At 36.6% G+C, this 14201-nt stretch overlaps 1 protein-coding gene across 1 annotated transcript; it reads left to right on the forward strand.

The window, feature by feature from the left end:
- The first annotated feature begins 6438 nt into the window (after positions 1 to 6438).
- Positions 6439 to 10082, forward strand: LOC131080005 (uncharacterized). Its single transcript, XM_058018054.2, has 2 exons — positions 6439 to 6983; positions 7380 to 10082. Exon 2 carries the CDS (start codon positions 7420 to 7422, stop codon positions 9700 to 9702), a length of 2283 nt encoding a protein of 760 aa, XP_057874037.2. The 5' UTR covers positions 6439 to 6983; positions 7380 to 7419; the 3' UTR covers positions 9703 to 10082.
- Positions 10083 to 14201: the final 4119 nt, after the last annotated feature.

The following is a 14201-nucleotide window of genomic DNA, read 5'->3' on the forward strand; positions in this document are numbered from 1 at the left end:
CAGTTTTCACCGGATTATAACAATTAAGCACAATCTCAAATATGATCAACTGTAGCAAAAAGAAATATAACAACAATAACATCAACACACATAACACCAATATTTTTTATGTGGAAAACCCAGTTAAGGAAAAAACCATGGTGGGAACCTACCCACAATGAGATAATACTCTACAGTAGTATGTGTAAATATTACAATGGGGAATGCACATGCATTCAGGCACACTGCCTAGAGCTCACTGCTCACATTACAATGATCCAGAAGGCTCCAACCCTTAGGGAAGGTTCATTACCTTACAAAAAGATTTGGACTACAATATGGAAAGAATGAACTGCGAAAATAGCATCTGCTAATGCTTGATGACAGTTTTGGTTAAGCTCAAATGTGTTCTCTTCACCAATCTCTACTCAATACACCACATCAAAAGATGAATTCACTTGTTCGCACATACACCACTCTCTGATAATGCAGACTCAACACCTACTACTAATTACATGAATATTATACCCATTTATACAGATCATCAACCTTAACTACAAGGTTGGCCAAACCCATAGCACCTAATTATAAAATTACATCATATGATACATAAATCAACCACCAGACCAATACAATCCCAATGATGACATATCATGGACCTAAATCAACTCCTCAAATACGCACCACCACCAAAAATTTTGCCAAGATCAACCACAATACGTTACACCACCAAATACTGCATAACACGAAGAATATCACTGGACCGAGAAGATCATCAAGAACTCGTACAATAATCAATGTGGACCATCAAGACAAATAGGACATGATTAGAAAACACCAACAAGAACGTTAGAACCATCCGCAATAGCTGCACCAACACCACTTATGCAAATCTTCATCGATCGACACACTAATGTTCAAGAACACTCAACAACAGTAATTCAGATAAGAAAGATAGCTTCCAAAGCACCAGATCACGAACCATTTGAAATGAAGATACATATGAACATGCAAAACATCCTTCCAAATCTGCAACACAAGATATGATCATACCGGAGCTCACCGGATCAAATATCAGATTCTGCTAGCCACCGAATAGAAAGACCAAACCATAAACTAGATCAAATGATATGATCAAGAAGACTTCTGGATCACAGAAACAAATAATAAATGAAGTATTCCAGTATCCCAATCAGATCAACTCACTACAGTCACAAGACCACCAAAGCAATTCCCTACAATACCAAAACACAAGAATATGTTGGCATCAATGACAAAAATGTATCCTAGCAACAACAGTGTCCAACATATTCCCTTATGTAGTAAGAGTTTCATAACATCTTGAGTTTTATTAATAGGATATGGTTATCTCCATGCAATTTGGAGATGTTGATGTCTTGGTTTACATAAAGCACAATTAGAATCTTTAGTAAGAGGTTAGTTTACGGTTTTCTAGTTTGAAAGTGATCATCAGTTGAAAGGATTACTAACATTATGCCAGTGTGGAACCTTAGTTTTGTAGATATTAGTACTCTTATGAGTAGGACATGTTCATCAAAGAATATGATTATCCAAAGGACATGCTAGATCATTAAATATTATGTAAATTTCTCAATTCTATAGTTGGAGTTTTGATAATGATATAGTTAGTTCTCTTAGTGTTGAGTACATAAGTATTTATCTTGGGAGTTTCATGATAGTTCAATGTTGTATTGAATTTTAACATGGATTGGTTAGTTAGATATGCTCAGCAATACTTGAAGAGAAGGTGAGATTAGGATTCTCTTGGGTTTAGAGACATTTTTTTGAAATGATTACTCTTTGGATTTTTTTAGCAAAAACACTAAGGAGGTTTCACCTAGACATGGATGTGAGGTCATGATGGACTTGATGAAGAGATTGTTCATAGAGAGCATCATTATGGCTTGGTGTATGCTAAAGTAGCAATATTATTCCCAACTCTTGGTCTACTTGGTATAAAATCATCTAATAGGTATCGCTCATCTTATTTATTGATGTATTTTATTTTATGATTTTTCTTCTCATAAGAGATGAATCTTGAGCTATGACTATTAGTTCTAGATGGTTCATTTGAGGAGTGTTTGATATGTTTATCTCCTTGCATACATGAGTTTGGTTTAGAGTGATATCTAGAGGATTTTAAGATATGCTATTAGGATTATTATTGGTTATGGAATGGATTTGGTTTTGATATCTTTGGTTTTAGAGAGGTTTATAACCATGTTGGTTATATGAGATACACATGTTTTATTTTATCTATGAGATTAAATTATCGATTGTTGTTAAGCCTTTTTAATTGGGGTTGTGAAGGAGGTCTAGCTTGGTAAAACTTAATACTTTGAGAGTTTAGTAGAAGCACATGTTATGTGATATGATTTTTAGGCACCTTCTCTTTTTGTCCTATAGCTACTTCTCATAATTTTACATTAATATGTTGTGGATACACGGAGAACTCTAGGAGAGTTATAGTGTAGTTGTTTGTTGCAAGTGTAGATCAATATGATTATTGTTTGTAGTACATGGTTTTAATTATTAACCACAACTTTTGTGTGAATGTTTATTGGTAGAATTTGTATGCCTTGATACATTTTTAGATTTGACATTACCCATTAATTAGGAGTTCTTAGATATGTATGTGCTTCATTGATAGGTTTCATGTCATGGATATTTTGATTGTATTTTATGGGTTGGATATATTGTTGGCATGATTTCTAATGGGTTTGGATACCTTGGAGGTATGGATAATTAGATGGATCAGAATTTATTGTGATTTATACTTTAGTCATGTGGTTTTTTTCCTTGGTAGTAGCTTGGAGCCTTTGTTATCACTTAGATTTGATGCTTACATTCTTTGGACGAATGCATCTTCACCTTAGTTTATTCCTTTTTTTTTCATATTTGGCAAGTTGGAGGATGAGAGGAGTTCTTTCTTGAGATGGTGGTCAACTTGGATGTTGGTGTTGGTATTTTGATAAAGCATGTGAACATGGAGGATTCATGTTAATTCATGAATGGCTATGATGATGTATTTCATTCATTGAACCTTATGCAAATCATACTAAAAGTGCATGGATGTTAGAAAAAAGGCATTGTACACTTTGCACAAGAAATAATTATTTTAAATTATTTGAAAATAGATATTTATTAATGGTGCATCTTTTGAGATGTGTTTAGCTACACTAGATATATGTTTGGGAGCACTTGAAAAGTTGTATGAGACATTGATTAGATAGTTTATTTGTAGGAGACATAGGAAAACTATTTAATGCACCATTGCAATATATTTGTAATAGGGTAAATATAAATATTTATTTGTGGTACATCATTAAAGATGTTCTTAGCTACATTAAATATTTATTGGGACCACTTGTGAAGTTGCATGGGACATTGATTAGATATTTTATGTGTGGGAAATATAGGACAAATAATTAATATTTATGACAAATATTTACTATTGGAGGTTGGGTTTTTCCTCATGAGGGTTTTCTTAGGTTATATAGATTGTGTCATCTTGATGATATGTTTGTCTATTCTTTTGCATGGTGGATTTTGAGTACCTTTTTTTGCATATGTTTCTCTCTTGGGGTGATGTGAAAATATTTTTATTGCTATAAATTTTTCCTATTGTGCTACTTATTCCTTGGATATCATCAATACTGACTTATATACCTAAATATAGTAGCTAAGATAACTTTGTTACAAGTGCGGTTGTCTTTAACCAAAAGATCAACCTGTTAATGCATGATACAACCACTAGACTTATAGAATCCACAGGAGGCAGTTAATTCATGCCACAAACCCGAGCGTTGTACTGCACAACACAAGGAGACCAAGGGTGCACACCTTGCAACAATCCCCCCCAGCACAAGCGAGGGGTTTGAACTTGTGACCAAGCTCTGATACCACTTGTTACAAGTGTCATTGCCATTGCACCAAAAGATCGACTTGTTAATGCCTGATACAACCACTAGACTTATAGAATCCATATGAGGCAGTTAAGCCATGCCACAAATCCGAGTGCTGTGTTGCACAACACAAGGAGACCAAGGGTGCACACCTTGCAACAAACTTAATCATCCAAATGAGAATATAATAATGATCAAATAACTTAATTAAGAGTTAAGGTAGTCACAAGATAAGTACTCATAATTGTATGAACACTAAATGATTAGTGTCAGACCATTTAGAAGCTACATAAGCTTTAAACTTAAGTGACACAACATGCCCTATTTTTTAGAATATTGACTCCTCATCACATATCAACTTATGTTTCTTAGGTACCATAAATATGGATTTCTTAATCTACTTCTCATTAGAAGATAAAAAATTTGTATATTGTAGTAAGTCAATCTTTTACTTCAAAGAAGCCTTGCCAAAGGAAGTCCTTACCTTTTTTTGGACAAGAAGTAGACAAATGACCAATACCAAAATAATGTTTCCTTATGGAAGCCAATTTTTCATAATCTAAATGGTGATTCTATATACCGTTTTCTAATTTTAAAATATTTTATTTGGAAATCCCTTAGATAGACCCAATCCAACTAATATACAAGAAAACATTGAATGATATAGCTTTCTAGTTTTTATAGAAATAGATACAAAATTACAGGTAAGAAATTACTTATGCTTTCATGAGTAGATGGAATCTAGGAGTGAAGAGGTAGATTGGGTGATCTAACCTAAATTAGAAGGACATAAAAGTTCTCAATAAGAGTATTGAAATACCAAACTAGGGCTTTGTATATAACAAGACGTTTTTCCAAGACCAAGGGGCCTTAGTAAATATTATATACCTATCTATTTTAGATGTAAACAACACTATGAGAATTTCTGAAGCATAAAGAAAAATACCTATTTAGCCATTTATTTTAGGCGACCATGAAAATATTGCCCATTCATTCAACTCCTTCACATTATTCCTAAATTGAACCTATTTATGAGCATTAAATTTCCTGATAAGTTGTTGGTTGATATTTACCTTACCATTAAGCTCTAAAATTAGGATATTACTATGAGTTTTACTTTATTGCTTGAAACACCACATTTCTTGGATCAACATATATAGATGTCCTTCTAGATCCATCAAATTTTACATATGAAAAACTCCTTTAATAACCCTTCATTCTAGTGACTTGGGAATCACTAAATGAATTACCCTTATACACATTCAAACCACCATTTGATTTAAGCCCCTTTCAAAGTCACCATAACATAACTACATATATTTGACAAAAAAAGGTGATATGCCACCTAAGATACTCTAGCAAGATCATTAGGACTAGGGTTAGATGAATGAGCTCCCATGGTAGCCTACTTATCTATCTCTAATGTATTTTTACTCCTTTAAACCAAATTTACCAAATAACAAAAATATATTGATTCTAAATTTATTCAAAGAGAAGATATCACTAAAAAAAAAGAGTAAAAATAACATCATACTAAATAATGGTACACATTATATCATATTATCTTTGTATTCAATGGATAGTATTTCCAAACATATAGTGAATGAAATGTTAAAACTAATCTTTTAACTCCTTAAAAAATTCACCTCAACAACAAAATACACTTTTTCTATAATTTTATCCAAATAGATGATATAACTAATAAAAAATCATATACAAAGTCTAAAAGAATTTAATGCTTGTAACAATAGATAAAAATAATATATATTAAATATGTAAATATTTATTACCATTATACATATACTTAACTATAATTGCATTTCTTAACAAGGAAAGAAGTAATGGAATTTCAATTATAAATTGTTTTAAATACTAATTCTTTGTAATTGTCATATTCTTATGTAAATTGAACACACACACACACACACTCTTTGTATATATGCATATGTGTATATGTACATGTACAAACACATATGCCCATGTGTGTGTGTGCGCGCACACACACACACACTTATACATGTATATGTACACGTAAACGCATACATGTACATGTATATAGAATTTTCTTATGTATGTATGTATGCATGTAGGTACATGTATGTTTATACATACATACATTTATATATGTAGATAGAATTTCAATATATGCAATCTATATACATATAGATATAAGTGTGTACTTATACATGTATATGTACACATACACATATATGTACATGTATGAAATTTTCATATATATGTAAAATTCTGTTATTTTATATATATACATATATACAAACTATTTAAATTCTTTCTTAAAAAAAATCTAAAAAATATCCTCCACATTACACATATTTATAAAAATAAATTTGATATCAAATTTTAAATTCTAAATTCCAAATTTATTCAGAAAAGACTCACTCCCATAGATTCCAATATCCAACTATTTAAACTCTGGCCTTAAATATCTAAGAATTGCCATCAATATTACACATTTTTATTAACAATATATTTAATGACTAATTATAAGTCCAAATTTATTCAAGTTTGTATCCTTCATTGTGGATCAATACAAGTGAGTAAGCATATCATGCATAGAATTGCCCGAAGTTACATATCGATACATTTATGCATTGTTCATTTGGTAATACAGATATCTGTGAAATAAATTCAAAGAGCCCTGAATTAAAATTGGCTTTTGTATGTAGATCCCATTCGCAAACATGGAAGGGTAATAAGCTATTTAGGTATTTTTCCTCAACATACTTTTCACAACCCTCGCCAGACTTCTGGGTAAAATCTTTACGAAGACGAGGAATTTAAAGATAGGGATTGATTAACTGTTACGAAGAACAGAGGAATTCATTCAATTTTAAGTAAATAAGCATGGTGCCCAGGATATGGTGGAGCTGGTTTATACTGTTAAGCTGTTACTTTGAGTGAGTGAGAAATTTATTGATGCAGGAGTGAATGAGCATGCCCATCCTCATATACAGATCCCACACACTTTTACGAATTCGAGGTAGAAAAATAATTTGTGCAGCAGGGGTTTCAAAGCCATTGGTCTTCAAGCGCCCGACTCAGGCTCTTCTTGTACAGGTACATAAGTACACAACATCTAGCTCTGGTTTATGTCAATTTGAATAATCATAGAATAAAATTGTCTTTGAAAAAACCTTGTTAAATTAGATTTGAGAGTTGTTGAAAATTTCAAGTTCAACGGTCACCCGATCATTCTTTTACTTCGACCCCTCATTTCCAGACTGTCTCTTCAAATCATTTTCGACCGTCTCTTGATATTTGAAGAGTTAAACATTTGTTTGAAACGATGATGTAACACTGAAAGATATTGCCTGTTATAATCGTTAATGGTGAACCACAGAATTTGCTGTATTATGTATTCTTTTTTTATTGTCTTTATTTTTAATTTTTCCTCTTGATATCATTTAATCTGCTCTTTGAACTCGAGAAGTATTTTTTTTAAATTTGATTTAGGCGTGGATCTTCATTAGCCATTTAACCTGAAACCTAAAGTATGAGTACCAGTGGAAGACATGGCGGAAGACGGTCATCTGGGAAACAGTTTTCAGAGGGAGAAATCTCGTCAGAAGAAGACAGAAAGCAAAAGATTAGCGGGGATGAGAAGCATGTAACGGATAGGAGAAATACGCCTATTGACGGAGATAATGCTAACGTTAGGGTTTATCACGAGGAACATAGCAATGAGAGGGATCACGGCAAAAGGCATCGAACAGACAGTGTCAAATCCCACGCTGACAGGAGAGACAGAGGCAAAGACAGAACCCGCGAGCATGAGGGGAATCATGGTCGTAGGAGAAGTTTGTCAGGAAACAAGAGGGACAGAAAAGCTGTGGAAGTGAATATTTCTGGTTTTGTCTCAGCTTCAGCTCAGAATGAGAATGGTGAAGGTGTTGTTAGAGGGACTGAGAAGGGTGTTGGAAGAAGTGGGGGCGCTTACATTCCCCCATTCAAACTGGCCCAAATGATGAAAGATGTACAAGACAAGAGCAGTGTGGAATACCAGCGCATGACTTGGGATGCCCTTCGAAAGAGTATCAATGGTTTAGTAAACAAGGTGAATGCATCCAACATCAAGAACATCATTCCAGAGCTGTTCGCAGAGAATCTCATCCGTGGAAGGGGTCTATTTTGTAGGTCTCTTATGAAATCCCAAATGGCATCCCCTGGATTTACGGATGTTTTTGCAGCCTTGATTGCTGTGGTAAATACGAAGTTTCCTGAAGTTGACAATTTGCTTTTGCGAAGAATTATTTTGCAGCTCAAAAGGGCATATAAACGCAATGCTAAGCACACGTTGATTGTAGCAGCAAAATTCATAGCTCATTTAGTGAATCAACAAGTTGCACATGAGATCATTGCCTTGGAACTTCTCACCCTTTTACTAGAGAATCCTACAGATGATAGTGTAGAGGTTGCTGTTGGGTTTGTGAAAGAGTGTGGGTCTTTGCTGCAAGACCTTTCGCCGAAAGGTCTTTATGGGATCTTTGAACGATTTAGAGGTATTCTCCATGAGGGGGAAATTGACAAGCGAGTACAGTTTCTGATTGAAGGTCTTTTTGCAATTCGCAAAGCTAAGTTTGAGGGTCACCCGGCTGTGCGTGCAGAATTGGACCTTGTAGAGCAAGAAGATCAGTTAACGCATGAAGTTTTTCTAGAAGACGAACTTGATCAAGAAGCTGGTTTGGATGTTTTCAAGCCAGATCCTGAGTTCTTAGAACATGAGACAGCCTATGAAAAACTAAAGAAAGATATCCTCGGAGATGCTTCTTTGGATGAACCAGAAGGGGAGAATGATTCAGGTGATCAGTCAGATGATGATGATGATGATGATGAAGAGGAAGTGGAGGAAGCACTAAGAATACAGGATGAGACAGAGACGAACTTGGTCAATTTAAGGCGCACAATTTACTTGACAATCATGTCGAGTTTTGATTTTGAGGAAGCTGGTCATAAGCTACTAAAGATCAAGCTTGAACCTGGTCAAGAGATGGAGTTGTGTATCATGCTATTAGAGTGCTGCAGTCAAGAGAGAACATACCTTCGTTATTATGGTCTTCTTGGTCAAAGATTCTGTATGATAAACAAAATTTATCAGGAATTTTTTGATAAGTGTTTTGTACAACAGTATTCTATGATCCACAGGCTGGAAACGAATAAACTACGTAATGTTGCAAAGTTTTTTGCCCACTTGCTTGGCACGGATGCTCTTCCATGGCATTGTCTTGCATATATACGTCTGACAGAGGAGGATACTACTTCATCTTCCCGTATCTTAATAAAGATTCTCTTCCAGGAGTTGGCAGAGCAGCTTGGTATAGTGTTGCTTAATGAGAGGTTAAATGATCCGACAATGCAAGAGTCCTATGATTCAATTTTCCCTAAGGACAATCCCAAAAATTCACGGTTTGCTATCAATTTCTTCACTTCCATCGGTCTTGGTGGTATCACTGAGAGTTTACGGGAGCATTTGAAGAATATGCCAAGGCTTATAATGCAGCAGCAAAAGTCTATCCCCGAGTCAGATGAATCGATCTCTAATGACGATTCTTCTAGTTCATCAGGCTCGCTGGATTCCGATACATCAGAGTCAGATTCTGAGAGTGAAACAGACAGTGAGAGGAGGAAGGAGCAAACAAGAAAGAAAAACATTTCAAAGCATAATACTGAGTATGAGAAAACAAGAATAAAGAAAAGGGCTAGGACATCTGATTCAGAGAATGAAAATGAGAGTAACAGCGACAGTGACATAAACAAAAGGAAAACTAAAAGGAAATAAAAATATATTTTTTCAGTTATTCAAAGGCCCTGGCAGACACTTTTCTCCTGGACTGTAACAAACAAAAGGATCACTTCAAATGCTTTGGTTTTATATGACAGATGATTATTAGAAACTGTAATGCTGTCTTTATGTACTTTAATAGCCATGGCTTTCAGAATTATGTCTCTGATAGGTAATGGATAAACGGCATTAGGAGGGAGAAAAGATCAAAAAGCCAAGTGGAGATTGTAATAATACTAGACCAATGAATCCTGTTCTTTATTGAAAATTTCTTATTTTCCATGTCATCTGATGTACCATAATCAAACTGGAAATGTAAATTCAATAAGATGTTTTGTGCTATGATATTACAATGAAAATGTCTTTTTATACTTGTAGCCACTTGGCAACTATTTTGTTAATGAAGGGAGAGGACTGTATCTTCTTTATGAATCGATAAAGAGTAAATTTAGGAACATTTTATGAATAATATGTTTCTGTAGAATAGGATATATTTTCTTCATTATTGGAATAGCCTGTGCTGTTTTATTTTTTGTGTAAACAAACTATTGCCAGTAGCCAATTCCTTTTTTAAAAACGAAAAAAAGAGGCTTGTATTACTAAGTGCTAGCAAAAATTACATCCTTTCTTAGTGGATGAATGGTTAGCATTTGAACTCAGCTGATACTATAACATATATGTCAAATACTCTTCATGAACCTAAGACCTAGCTGACATGTTAAGACTTCAAGTAATCAGATGAACCTTATATTTGTTATCAAGAAAACCATAATGCCTATTCCTTCTATTAATGGTCAGGTTTGGATTGAAACCATTATAATAAGCACCATTTGTAGCAATTACCTTGCACCCAATATTGATTTGATATGCCGGGGATTCACTCAATAACCAGTATGCTATCATATGCATGCCTTTTGGGACAGGATAGTGTTGTGAGGTATTCACACATCGCCCCATCGCAAATGGGGACCCCCACTTTTTTTTTGCTTCCTAGGTTGTGTTTGAGTCTTTTGCTATCAGCCTTTGCATTAGAGAAGCATAGGCGCTTAAAATAGCCAAGAGTCAGGTGAATAGCCTTGTGTGAAATGTGAAGTGAGTGAGTGAGTTTATAAGGTTTGCATCCCATTTCAGTTGATTAAAGGTCTAGTTAAGGAGTTCATTGAAGTTGCCCACTTCATGTTGAGTGATAGATGAGTGAATTTTCCTTGCTTGAGAATTGGTGTAAGTATGAATTTGAGCAATTGAATGAATTATTCCAAGGATTGAAATCTTGTGCAATGAAGTAATTAATAAGCTCATTTGTAATCTGCCTCATCTCTAAGTCTTCTCTAGGTTTTAACTTCATGACTCACTTTCGAAGCGAACTTCATGTTTGAAGGATATGGAGTGAACTTCATTGTTTGAAGGCTTTGGAGCGAACTCCATGCTTGGGAGATTTGGAGCGACCTTCTTCATGTTGGAAGTGGAAGAATAAAGGAAATTGCGTACTTCATGATCAAACACTCGAGAGCAAGCTTTATGAGTTCACCATTTGAATCAAAATTCCTACTTCATGACTTGCCTCCTTGGAGCAAAATCCTTACTTCATGGCTTCACCTTTTGGGGCGAAATTCCAACTTCAGGAGTTGCCTTCTTGGAGCGAACTTCATGACTTCACTTCTTGGAGCGAATTTCATCAATGAGCATGCACAAGCAATCCTACATGAGCAAAGTCGAATGAGAAATGAAGGATGATCGCCTTGAGTAGATGCAATGCCAAACGAACTTCATGACTTTGTAGTTTGAAGCGAACTTCATGAGTTCACCTTTTGAGTGAAATTCATGATCTCACAAGCTGGAGCGATTTACATCTTCAAGCCTTCATAAGTGAAGTTGGAAATAAATGAATGAAGTGAATTAGAAAACATGAACTTCATGTTGAACACTAGGGCTGAATCAGTGATTTCCAAACTTTTACCTTTTCTATCCTATGTGTGTATACTGGTTAACAGATCTAACATAAAGCAAACATACTGGTTATATGGGAGACTCACACAAATGCAACCACACATAAAAGGGACATCACATAACACCAGATGTACGAGGAAAATCCAAGATGGGAAAAACCTCGCTAAGAAGTGCTGCTGGAGACTACTGCTCCAATCCAACCTAACAATGAAAACCTCGGTTACAACTTTTAGGGCACCAACCCAAGGAGTACCACTCTTGCTTTAGGGCACCAACCCAAGGAGCAGCAACCCCTGCACTGAGCTCCAACTCATTGATTACAAAATCATATTTTGAATACAAAAGTTATCTTCTTGTTACAAAAGAACTTTGTAACTCTCATGTATGTCTCTCCACTGGTTCTCCTCTCTTCAGATCTCTGTCGGTTCTCTCTTTGCCTTTTCTCTGTAGGAACCTTATCTCCTGCTGCAACCCACTCTCTGCTGCACCTTTGCTGGTTCAACCTCTTCTTCTTCTCTGCCACACTGCTGCTATCCACCACTGGTCTTGATAACTTAGTCAGATGTCTACCATCTGATTCCTACTGGTTCTCGGCTTGCCTTCTTTGCAATCTTCTTTGCCTCTTCTCTTCCGGTTCACCACCACCGGTGCACTCCTCTGTCAGACTCAATGGCCGTCTACCGGTTGCCTCACTGTTGCCGGTTGAACTCTTCAACCCGATTCTCTCTCACACTTAGTTTCTTCTTTGATTGTCTTTGAGCACTTGACTGATTTGCTCTCACATGTAGCAGCCACACTCTCATTCGGTAGCACAAACAATATCTTTGGCTCACACTCTTATAGCCAGATTTTCCCGCTAAGACGTGAGTTTGAACATTAGCACGCTAGGGTTTCCGCCATGCACTGAATCTACATCCAATCTGATCTCTGATCATCGTGACATATCAAATCCAATCTGATATCATGTCCTTGATCGATGTTCAACACTCAATCAATGAGCATCGCCCATCTGTCTACCTTGTGAAACACGTCTTCTCTCTTTAGCCGTATGTAGCATGTTTTTCGGCCTTTTGTTTTATCGATCACGTAAGTGATGCAGTTCCCTTTATCCTCTTCGATCTACAAGATCAGTCTTTACTGGATCTCTGTTGTTCCCTTCATCTCGAGCCGCAATCCTCTGCTTTTCTTCCTCGAGCTTCATAGTTGCCATTAAATGCTAGACCAGTCGCCAACGGCCTCACCGACACATCACACCAACCTGTGCATGCATGCCACTTCACCTCCATGTGGCCCTTTTGTCGGCATCCACCTCAACTTAGATTGCTATGTCGGTTAGGATAGGATCACCGACCAACCACACAACCGGGTTCATCTACCGGTTCACTGACCCTGTCGGTTATACACTAACCGGTCTTCCTTCAACCTTGCACTTTGCTTCTCTTTTGGTGGAACACTCAAATCGGTTAGCACACCTGCCAACCTACCTCATGCACATCTTCATCAGTTGGGAGCCTTCTGCATCTGTACTTTTTCAGCATTTCCGGTGGACATACTTACCGGTAAACACCTTGATGACATCATGTCATCCGCCTTCACCATACTCCATCTGTCTGCATCTGTGGCAACACCTTTCTTCACCACTGGACCGGTTCCGCAATTATCATGTTTGTCAAGGTGACAAACATATCCTTCCTTCTCTGTACCGGCAACTCATCATGTCTACCCGGCTGATCCGGTGCATATCCCTGATCTCATGCACCTAAGGCAGTTTAGTGTTTCACCAGTTCATTCGGTGTGAGGCTTCAATCACCTGCCTCTAACTCCGTTGTCTTATCTCCAAGAACTATGATGCATTTCATGCATAATAGGAGATAAGCTCCACTTACCAGTGGGAGTGGATCCTTGTCATCTGCATCTTGCATTGCACCAATGTGGCTTCCCTGTTTGTGCAACATATCTTCAATCAGGCACATGTGATCCGGTTGGGCACATTCACTGTTAGTCATCTCTGCAAATGGTGACTGCATCTTTATCCGATGGGAGTCCTGTTGTTTGACATCCACACAGCATACCGGTGCCCTGCACATACTTCACCTCCGGTGTTAATGTGATTTAGGTAACATTCCCCCTCTTCATCACAATCAACCGCCCAACATCCTGCTCTCTTGTTGGTTGGCAACTATGTACTGCCAACATGTCACTTACCAGTCTGCAGTCCTTATGTCTTCAACACAAGTCAACACTAACTTGTGTACCAGTGACTCCAAAGGCCAATATGCTAGCTGACCTTGTCCCCCTTACCGGTGACCTGCTATGCTAGATGACATCAAAGACATCTCATCCGGTATACATCAATGATAGTACTACACACATCTCCCATACCGGTTGACATCATTGACAACACAATGCCAACACTTCATGAGTTGCAAGTTGCAAGCGAACTTCATATCTTTGTTAAGTGGAGCGAAAAAATACACTTCATGAGTTGAGCAACCCAAGCGAAATCCTTACTTCATGATCTCACAATTTGGAGTGAACTTCAGGTTGGA

The sequence above is a fragment of the Cryptomeria japonica genome, chromosome 3 (genome assembly GCF_030272615.1).
Source record: "Cryptomeria japonica chromosome 3, Sugi_1.0, whole genome shotgun sequence".
Classification (NCBI taxonomy): domain Eukaryota; kingdom Viridiplantae; phylum Streptophyta; class Pinopsida; order Cupressales; family Cupressaceae; genus Cryptomeria; species Cryptomeria japonica.